This window comes from Amphiura filiformis, chromosome 13 (assembly GCF_039555335.1).
Source record: "Amphiura filiformis chromosome 13, Afil_fr2py, whole genome shotgun sequence".
NCBI lineage: Eukaryota > Metazoa > Echinodermata > Ophiuroidea > Amphilepidida > Amphiuridae > Amphiura > Amphiura filiformis.
This window is the reverse complement of record NC_092640.1, coordinates 53,819,130-53,830,796: the sequence shown is the minus strand read 5'-3', so window position 1 is coordinate 53,830,796 and position 11,667 is coordinate 53,819,130. Positions and strand designations below refer to the sequence as shown.

At 37.8% G+C, this 11,667-nt stretch overlaps 1 protein-coding gene across 1 annotated transcript; it reads right to left on the bottom strand.

The window, feature by feature from the left end:
* Window positions 1–884: 884 nt before the first annotated feature.
* LOC140167764 (monocarboxylate transporter 12-like) lies at window positions 885–10,461 on the bottom strand. Its single transcript, XM_072191054.1, is given in 5 exon segments — window positions 885–2,275; window positions 5,961–6,752; window positions 6,755–6,856; window positions 7,366–7,506; window positions 10,224–10,461. Coding segments are annotated over 4 exon segments (1,044 nt in total). The 3' UTR covers window positions 885–2,275; window positions 5,961–6,189.
* Between the last annotated feature and the right edge of the window lie 1,206 nt (window positions 10,462–11,667).

The following is an 11,667-nucleotide window of genomic DNA, read 5'->3' as shown; positions in this document are numbered from 1 at the left end:
TATTCTTATTTTATTAAAGATATTTTTCATGTAAAATAAGATGATAATGACTGACTTCGTGTATTCTTGGCCCGATGTATGACACAGTGATGCATGGACATTGTATTTACAATCAAACACGGAAGTAGCTGTGTGTCCCTGAGCTGACGTCATCATCGAAAGCGCCCAATTTGAACGATTTAGGGGGGTGCCAGTATCCAATCTTTGCATTGAGATTATGTCTAACCTGGTACGTTTGGCAAATAAAAAATATTCTTTTCTGCTTCCTGACATCATAAGCTTTCCATTGATATATAACTTTATTTTCAATGAGGTTCACCTTTAACATGCAGTTCTATGGGAAGACATAAAGTCATAATGAAAGAAAATATGACTTTTTATGTCGAACTTTGCTCTATTGACCTGCAAAGACAGCAAATTCATCAATTTCCATTTAAGTGCAAGTTAGGACATTTTCATGTTTGAAAAATATTAACCAATTTCATATCATAAGATCATATATTATGGCTTTAATAGTACAGCTACTAAGCTGATTCATTGTGCACTTTGTACCAAATTTGGGAGCTTGGCAGCTAAAGTATCGAATATTTCTTAACGAAGTGCCAAGACTACACTCTAAATTACAAGGATTTAAAAATAAATCCTTAAGACTGTAGTTAGGGACCAATCAATTTTAGATTTAAAATAAATCTTATAGATTTGAATTTTAAATCTAAAAGATTTAATTTTAAATCTTAAAGATTTAATTTTAAATCTAACTTTTGATTGGTCCCTAATCACAGTCCCTTGGGATTTATTTTAAATCCTTCAAATTTAGAGTGTAGTCTAGAACTAGAATGAATCTGCATAAACCACACGGAATATAGAAAATATTAATTGGGATGTGTCGGGAGATGGTGTAAAATAATTGTTTGATAGAAAATGTGCTTTCCATGAGTTTGTATTATGATGCTCATAATGTGGCGAATTTGCCTAAATGGCGGATTTATAAAAGTAGGCTGAATCTGCTCTGGTTCTTAGGTTCATTACTCTTCACCCCCCCCCCCCCCCGGGGTAAAATCTTATGTGACACAATTTCTGACTTTCTGTAACTTTGTTCTGTTTATTATTAACATTTCCACATGATAATATTATGGTAATAATAAATTTTCACTAATTACCGTGATTAAGCAGGGGTTTGTTCGCAAATGAATGAATTATATAGTCTTAAAAGGCGTTTCCTTGAGCATGTACACGAAGACTGCGAATTCATGCCTTCACACCAATTTGGGCATAATTAAAGTAAATTTTGGTCATAAAATGTGTAAAAAAGACGAAGCTACTAAACGTGCTAAATTCAATACCATGGACAGGCAGTCTGAACATTAAGCTGAGCCCCGGAGCTGAGCTGAATTTATTATTGACATTTCACATCCTCTCATCAGGAACGCAACGTTTTGCTCAACAAAACATTACATGTATGTACAAAGCTTAAAATATACCGTTATCCTTGCAACATCAGTATCTTACCTTTATATGGATATTTGAGCCCCATACGTCCTATGATTTCGGACTCAAGGGTCCCAAATCATGCAAACGGCAAAGCATCGGGGGGATGACGGTTTCTTAGTTATTAAAGCAACTTCAAGACTCTAAATAAATTTGTAAACTGGTAGACCTTGATTTTATTTTGACACATGTACATGAACCCCATATGCTAAATATTATGGGTCTTATGGTCTAAACAAAAGGCTGACGGTTTGTCGGTAACTAGAGCAGCTACAGCACTCTACGTTGGTACACTAATAACATTGGAGCATTAGGCCTATACCTTGAGCCTCATAGGTCAAATACAATGGGCCCCAAAGCCTAAAATGTTAAACCAGGGGGCCGGTCACTCAGCAGCTTCGGGACTCTGGTTTGGTACACTAATGACTGTACTTATTGCTTGTATCAGGAACAAGGAACACAATGATTTTTCAGTGATTTAACTTTGTGGGTTTAATTAGCGTAGAAAGAAGCAATGGCGTAAGCAATAGCAATCTTTGGAATTGCCGCCAACATATGACTGACCCGATCAGCTTTCGTCTCATATGTATCATTTTTAATTTAAATTTTTAATTGAATCATTCCAATTCTTGAGCATCGTACCCATCACGTTCATTAGTTCCAAGTCTTCTTCTATCCAATTTGATCCATACTGGGTCCAATAGTGAGATAGTACCGTTTAACAGCATGACGCCACCAGATATGTAGAATGCCATTGCGTAATCACCTGTTGTGTCATATAAATGACCTATAAAGAAGAAGGCAATAATTAAAAAAACACCATTTTTCAATCAAGAAGGTAAATTAATAACACAGATGCAATAGGAATACCTGTGTAACATCGTACACATCTGTCTGTCTAAGCTTTTGCAATATGATTATTTAATATTTAATATTTTCATTCTGAACTTGCACAACATTCTTTTTCTATCTTAAAAGACCTCAACGAGATGATAGCTTCTAGATACTTTTATCATTTCAAATTTATTCATAATACAGATAAAAATATAACTAGTCATGATTGCGTTCGAATTGCACGATCTTTAGCAATACCCAATTGGCCCAGGTTTGCAGGAAAAAGAACCCCTTTAACGACATTTGGCGTTCCTACTTCTCATCAAACCGCTGCACACCGACATCACCTGGCTAATAATTACGTGGTACATGCAGAGATACTAAAATAAATACCCGGGATCAATACACGTGAATATGCTATGCACGATGTTGATATTCATACGAAAATCTTTGGATACCGGGGTAGAAAATGATGAATATATCCCGTAAATGATTTCGTCTAAAGAAGCCAGATGTGGTTCCTTGCACTTGGATATATGTGGTGAACAGTTAGCTTGCGTCTTGAGAAAGAAGCCTGCGTCTTGAACTCAAAAACAGACAGTAATTGTGATTTTATATGTGCCCGATATAGCGAAGTGTATAGGCCAATCTTGGAGGTAGTCTAAAAGCAGAATGACCTATGGCGTACCATGGTTCCATGCACACAGCGAGGTCAGTCACCGGGGGCTATTGTAGCTTATTGTCAGTAGCCTTAGTCAGATGTCCTGCGTCTCAAAACTATTAAACAGGTCGGAACAAAATTGCCAAGCGTGGCGGTGGATTCAACCTACCATGGCGATTTCTGCCATGAAGATATCGGGGCGATGACACTGTGCGCTGCAGGAATGCAACTCAAATTTTGGAAACGAGTTATTGTAATTGTAGGCATTCATCTGATATAGAAAACAAAACATGTAAAATCGGACCTTCGGAGCTTCCTCTGACCAAGGCTTAATAACTCTATATGTGTGACGGGTATCCGTAACCATGGTAACAGGCCCAAAGTTTCAATGGTTACGCCGTCGCACGTGTACGGTCATGACGGTGGTCAAAATTTCATCATAAGTGATTCCGACTTCACCAGCACTGAGGGCTTTTATCTAACACACGCGTCGCGTCACGTCACGTCACGTCACGTCACGTCGCGTCGCGTCGCGTCGCGTCGCGTCACGTCACGTTGATATCTTCTTAAAAGTTACAAACAAGTCATACGGATTCAGTTCACGATTTCGTTTACTTTTCCCCGGGGTGTTTCCGCATCGAACCCGTCATTATCCCAGGCCCACAGTGAAATGGTTATCGGCGTGGCGATTGCTGACGGCCGCACACCACCAAATAAGCCCCATCGAAATGCACGTAAAAGGGCAAACAGATTCGCGATTTTACCTTCCATGAATTTCCAGACACGATCATTTATTTAAAAAATGACTTTTTTCTATGGCAAAATATTTACTTGTATTTGTATGAAAAAATATTCCTTATTAATTTTACTTGGCCTATACAAATGTAGGTCCTACCAGCTTTAAACCACGATGACGATTCGCACCACAGTAGCCACTTACCCACTTGTGCTTCCCACAAGGTTTGTGGCATGTGAAAAAAATGTCGTGAAATCACATTTTGGCCATATCAAGTAGGTCAAAGGTCAAATTAGGGTCATGGTCACACAACATTAATGGGGGTGGTCAGTGATTATTGTGACCAAGCCTGGTCAAAATCCGATGTAGTATACGGGTGCTAGACTCATTTTGAAATGTTGCCAGAAAGAAGAAAAATGACCTTTGACCCCTTATTTGTGTACATCCTATATGAAGCATGGGTAGGGGATTCTTCTAAAATATTTTGGTGGAAATCGGCTTAATCGTCTAGAAGCCTTAGTATTTAAAAAAAAAAAAAAAATCACATTTTCAACTATATAATCAAGGTCAAAGGTCAAATTGGGGTACAAACCATAAATGGGAGTGGTCAGTGGTCATTCTGACCAAGTTTGGTTAAAATCCAACTTAGTATGTGGATGTTATAGCGATTTGAAATGTTGCCAGAAGAAAGAAATGCGGGTGAAAGAAAGATTTGGCAACATTTGTTGCCAAATGCAAAAAGGAGCAAAAGACAACCGAGACGAGAGCAAATATCCCCTACTGCGAATTATATGACCAGCTATTTACACCGCCATCAAAGAAGACCAAATAATACCGCATCATATACCTCACAGATTCTGCAAAATGGCTAACGTGTTTTATAAGTCTGAAACACGCGAATGAGGTAGCTTATTTTGTTTTGATAGGCCATTTTCACGTGTGTTTCAGTGGGAGCATTATTTAGTGGTGTGCGCACTGTACTTAGCCTCCATCGCAGGCTACTCGTGTTTTTATCACACTCATAGTTTGAGAAAAGCGAAAACGCACCGCCTGCAAAAGAGGCTACACTAAACTAGGACACGGGCTGTGGTTTAAAAGTAGTTCCAGCAATCCCGATTATTTTATTCATTGAAGCTTTGCTGTGCTTTGCGGCATTGATGAAAAGCTGGAATTCCATGGACTATTTCACGGACTATTTATCACTTTGAACTTTTGATAACATTTCAACGTGACGCGACGTGACGTGACGCGACGTGACGCGACGTGACGTGACGTGACGTGACGCGTGTGTTAGATAAAAGCCGCACTGAGCCACTTCTGTCAGAGGCTTGACAACTCTACACGTGCGACGGGACACACCATGTGTTTCAATGGCTACTTCTAATAGAAGTGTTTCGAACTTCATCAGCATCTGAGCCACTTCTAACCAAGACCCTAAACTTGCGACAGGAATCCGTAACGGGCCATAAGTTTCAAAGGTCGGGCTCAATGGTTAGGCCGTAGCACGTGTAGGGTCAACCTTTTATCAGAAGTGATCCGCCTTCAGCAGCACTGAGCCACTTCTGACAAACGCTTGAAAACTCTACACGCGCTTTTCCCTTAAATGTCATAATAGTTATTGTTGGATTTAACATAACATTATCTTTTTCGAAGTATGGGGCAGTGGCGTGACCAGTGGGGGCCCGGGGGCAAGCTATACCCCCGGCACAAAAAACTGGGAAGAAGAGCAAACAATTGGGAAGGGGGAAAGGGGAAGGAGAGAAAAGAGGGAAGAGAAAGGGAAAGAAGAGAAAAAGAGGAAAGAAGAAAAGGGAAAGAAGAAAAGAAAAGAGGAAAGAAAAAGGAAGGGAGAAGAGAAAGGGAAGGGGGAAGAGAAAAGGAAAGAAAGAGGGAAGATCTATACTACTTTCATTGTGAAATTTGTACTCTGAAACACTGATTTTTCTAATATCCCAAAAACAGGAGCTTCAGGGGGCTCCGCCCCCTTGAGCCCCCGCCGGGGCTTTGCTCCTGGACCCCACAAGGGGCCCTAAGGCGGGCCCCTGGACCACACCCGTTTAACGCTTCGCGGCAAGTATCGCTCGCACATAAATGCTACAACTTATGATCAGAAATTGGGAAATTTTTCGATCTTGCCCCCCGGAAGGTCAGGTCTGGTTACGCCCCGGGTATTGTGTACAGTGTATGGCACAATATGTGTTGTAAATGCATGCTTGTAGAAACTACTTTCGATATACGTACCTATCAATGGTAATGAAATAATGGCACCACTCTGTTCTATGATAATCCCAACACCAAGTATCTTCTTTACGTGGTTCACTCCAACTACTGCTCTCACCATCAATGGGATAACCACATTACAAGTTGCCGTTGAAAACCCCAGCGTCGCTGCAAATACCACAAGAGCCGGATAGGATCTGGCGAGAGATCCTAGAAGACACGATGTACCTGAGATACCTAACATGAGACTTTAAAATTGAAAAGGAGTCATGATCTTTTTGTCAAGGATTGGTCCGTGTCCCAGACGTCCTATTGCACCACTGATTCCAACGATAGAGAATAGAAATGCGGCGTCCCTCTTTGATATGCCAAGATTAACAGCATTGGAGACGAAGAACATAATGGATGAATAATAGCCAAAACCTATTAAGAATGTGTACACGATGCAAATCATTACCAATCTGATGGAGAGAACGGTTGTGTAGGACTTCACAAATGCGGAAGAATGTCTTTGAACATTTTGAACCACAGAGTGGCGACGTTTTGACGGTTTTTGTGACAGTTGCGTCGTGTCAGACTTAATACGGCGTTTGGATCTGTCATTTTCAATTTCTTTATTTTTCATGCTGTCTTCTTTGTTTTCACTTTTCGGACGAAATCCCATCATGCTTTTCTTTTCCGCTTTACTCATTCGAAATAATGCAGCAAAAGCACATAAATTACCCAGAATGCCACTGCAAATCAACATGGCGCCTCTCCATGAATATTCATCGTTTAAGTATCGTATTAATGGTGATAAGATGAGAATCCCATTCCTGCTCCACAGGCACCAAGTCCATTAGCAAGACCAAGTTTTTTGTTAAAGTAAAAACCAAGGATAACGAAGCAATTGATGTAAGCAATTCCTGTCCCGATACCTATCGGAAAAAAAAATTAATAACAAACATTAAATTAAAAGCAAAATTAAGCTTCTACGCTACTCAAATTTGATACACTCACCTGGGCGCTTTCACCGGCTCAACCGGCGTCTTCAGCAGATGTTATTTCTCAGAGGATTTGTCGTTGCTAGTGATGTTGACTTGTTGAGACACCTCCGGTGACGTCACATGTGTAGGTGTAGATGACGTCAAACAAGAAGATCTTCTTGTTTGACGCGGAACAACACAATATTAATCATGTTTTCGAAGATCCTGCTGAACAAACTGCATCATCTACAGTATGTTGTAGAAAACGGAGAATTTGGAATAAAAATAAGAATTATATAATAAGGAGATCTTAGGGGCCACTCAACTTGGTGCTTTAAAACAATCACACGATTGTCAAACAATTGCCACACGTTCTGTCAATTACTGTAAAAAAGTGGTGAAACTGTGGTTTTCGTGTTATTTTAGAATTAAGTTTGTACTTTTGCCCACTTTGCTCTTACCTATGAAGCACATGATAGCATGCAGATGAACCACATGTGTAACCCAGTTTGAACATGCCAATGCGACAGTTGTGACTAATCCTCCAATGAAGGCTTGCCATCGACAACTAACATAGGAACTTATTACACTAGATATCAAACCTAAAAATTAAGGAAAAAAAATTGCATTACTATTTTAGCCATTCCATGATTTAATAGCAGAAACCCTTAAATTCATAACTTCAGATTTTGACATTTTTTTACATTTGCGTTGATTTTCCAAAAACATTCAAAACTGTTTCGTTGATCAAAACTAAAGGCTAATGAAAATCGATTCCCAGTTTCCCTTTACCCGAGTTTTCTCTGAAAGTCTGTAATTTTGATTTGATTTACCTCTGCTGTAACATAACATTCATTTAATATTCTGTCAAGAGTAAAAGTTGTAGAATGTGCTGCCCTCTGCACAGGTTATTAATAGATTCCTGTATTGGCTGTAGATAAATATCCTCACAGTCACCAGCATATCTCAGCTCAGACCTCTGTGTAACTATGTTAGTCCTTTATCTTCAGACAGTGTAATGCTTATTTTCGCTTATGGTCGCTAAATATGAAAAAATTATAATCTATAATCTTGTTGATTCAAATTGCTATTATATTGTAAGTTTATTGAGCTACAATGTTTGCATGTCATATAAAATACACCGGTTTGTTTATGTATCTTCAGATAATGCATACTTCGTGGAATTTTAGTCTTGGCTTCAGAGAACATGTATATTTGCATTTGAATGGATAAGTCGGGCGTTAGCATTTATTCAATGAACGCACGTGGCTTGGGGGATCAAAATAAGCGCAACCAGGTGTTTGCCTGGCTCAGAAACAGGGATGCTGATATTTTTCTTATTCAGGAAACTCATTCAACATCAGACATTGAACAAAAATGGATTGATGATTGGGGTAACAATAATGTTTATTTTTCGCATGGGACATCCAACAGTAGAGGTGTTTGCATTTTATTTAAAAATTCGTGCAATTTCCAAATTAATAAAAAATTTAATGACGATGAGGGCCGTGTCATTATTTTGGATCTTATTTTAAATGATAATAAAGTTACTCTTTAATGTCTATGGGCCAAATGTGACCGTACAGCACGAATGAGCCGTAAATGTCCTCAATTGTATTCCGAGTTACAGTGTAAAATGGGCATGAAGGTCATATTCATAGGTATTTCAATTTGGTGCTACGTGTATCTCATTAAATGAGGTACACGTAGCACCAAATTGAAATACCTATGAATATGACCTTCATGCCCATTTTACACTGTAACTCGGAATACAATTGAGGACATTTACGGCTCATTCGTGCTGTACGGTCACAAATAAGGATGACCCAAGTTTTTTTTGAGAATATTCATAGAAAATTGTCTGATTTTGACTGTGAATCAATTATCTGGGGAGGAGATTTCAATTGTGTCCTTGATGCTGTGTGGGATAAAAGAGGTGGTCGTGCTCATACCCATTTCAATTCTCAAAACAGAATTCAGGATGTTATGAAAGATTACGATCTAATTGATATCTGGAGAAAGAGGAATCCTAATGTTTTCAGATATACTTGGCACTCCAACTCAAAGCCTCCTGTTCAATGTCGTTTGGACTTTTTTCTTGTTTCCTTCAATTCATTTTCTCAGATTGAAGACTGTCAAATTAACCCTGGGTTTAAAACAGATCACTCCTCCATCAGCCTTAATGTTGTAACAACAAGCGAGGCTAGAGGGCGCGGATTTTGGAAATTTAACACATCCTTGTTGCATGATAATGAATATGTTAATGTTGTGAAACAATGTATTAATGATATTGTTAATGATGATAGTAATAAGGAGTTGAATCCTAATATTTTATGGGATTTTGTGAAATGTCAAATAAGATCGAAGACAATAGAATATTCAGCCAAAATTTCCAGGAAACTCTTACCATGAAGGATGTTCTGATGGGCATATTAGATGTTGATTATTGTCATTATAATTTTGTTGTTCTTCAGGGGAAAAAGTTTATTTATAATGCAAGATGTAATAAAAATAAGCTGGACATACACGGTTTTAAAGGTATGCTTAATAATGTCGTTGAGACTGAAAAACACATTGCAAACAATAAAGGTAAAATGTATGAATGGAATAAAAGATGGAACTCTATAAATATGTAAACAGTTACTTTCATCAATGTAATATTATTGTAATTATCTGTATAATTGTGGCTTATATAACTATGTATAACTGAGATCATGTTTGATAAATAAATACACAGGGCACCTTGTGTGCTCTGTGAACATAAAAAAAAAAAAAAGATTTGTTTTTTAGTAAATATGTTTTGGCTTTGTTTTTTGGTAGTATTTTTGTAAGGTAGTATTTTTCTCAGTTTTGTATAGGGGTCAACATTTTGCAGGCTGATTGCCTTTCGTTGTACCTCCTCCATCTTCTGTATTTTGTTATTTTCTATTTTGTATGTATTTTAATGATGGAAATAAAATAGCTATGAACTATGAACGAACTATTTAATTTGATTAGTTATCTTTGTTATTAAAAACTATTCTAGAGAGAATTTGGAGAATCCCCTCTTAGCCATTTTTGGATTGTTGTGAATCCTCTGGAAAATTCATTGTATTGTACCATTAGGAAAATCCCCAAGAGTGTAAAGTGAATATGACATCATTTTGGGAATTCCCCCCAGAAAATGAATGTGACAGAATGGTCTATTAATAAATTGTGGGTTTTTGCGAGTATAAAAGGTGAAAGTTATTTAGTTTGCTCTTTGCAGAATGTGAAGAGAGTTTGTAGGCTCTCTATGTTTTGGTCGTCGTGCTTCAAAGAGAGGTACATTTGAACCTACCGGCTAAACCAAATCCTGCTATTGAAATCGCACTACACCAGCCAATCATCTGTGCACTGGCATTTAAATCTTCCTGCCAATCAACGAAGAAAACACTGGTACTTTGAAGAAAACCAAAACTTAGAACACTTGTACCATGGAGGTATATATATACCTCCATGCTTGTACCAAACACAGCTATGACAACCACCCAACTCCACCCTGTATCTATCGACGATTCTACACCACATTTCGCCATAATACATTCTAGAAACGCTTGCTGTTAGAATAAGAAAAATTTTAATGCTAATTTATTGCACATTCTAGGGAAGCGTGGTTACCTTTTTAAAATAACCGAGTGAGAGGGTTTTCAAGAAAATATTTTTCCTGTCAAAACTGAAGCATCCTCTGTATAAAAGAAAATATGAATATTAACTGCACATCATATATAACGATTCGTGATACCCAATTGTGGCACATTTGATGTCGTTTATGAGACAGAGAATTTTATTTCAATTTTATATACGCCAAAATATTTTTTAATTGAGCAAGAATAAGGATAGAAAAACGTTGAAAATTTATGTATAAATAACATTAGACCCGGCAAAAGATTACTGTTTCGTTTTTATGGTAATCTAATCTTTTATTTCCTGAAAAAACAATTTGGGTCTAATGTCGAATATTCACATACTTGATCAAAACATCGAACGTGTATACAAGAAAATGGTAGGTTTTTCTCTATAGTATTTTACTGACCATGGAAATGTACTGAGACACAAGCGCGTGTCAAAATCGATATAATGTATTGTCCATATAGACGCCCAGTTATCATGCTTATCGTTGATTTTTTTTGTATAAACCACGCAGTTAACAACAATTGAGCGCTAATAATACACATAAATGTTTTTATTTGAAATAAAATTCCAAAATATGGTACGTTTTCTGCCTTTGCTTGTCACGTGGTAGGCCTATGTTGAAGTTGCGATTATATCTTCGAATAAGTTTCAAATGAATTCCAACAAGACAAGTAGCCGAGTGGTCTAAGGCGCTGATGGGTTCATAGTGTGTCCAAAGCAGTCCGCCGCCGTGAGTTCGAACCCCGCCTCCGCCAAACTTTAATGAAGTAAAATTAAAATTGAAATTTTACTTTTAAAAAATTTCATATTGGGGAAATGTGACTGGCAGAATTTATGTATGGCGTGGAGTGGTGTGCGACGATTCCATGTTTGTGTTGTACGATCAGCTCCCAGCAGTCATTTGCGTAACCGTATTGTATACGCTCAGAAAACTAGTAGACCTACTCGTACAGCTCCTCTTCGAGGCGCTCGATACTGAGACATAAAATACAAAAAAAAATATACTTTAAAATATCATACAACATACATATTGATTTTTTTTTTAAATGCACAAAAATGCTAACACGTCAATATTATTGATATTAATGCGTAATTTATTCCAGACTCAT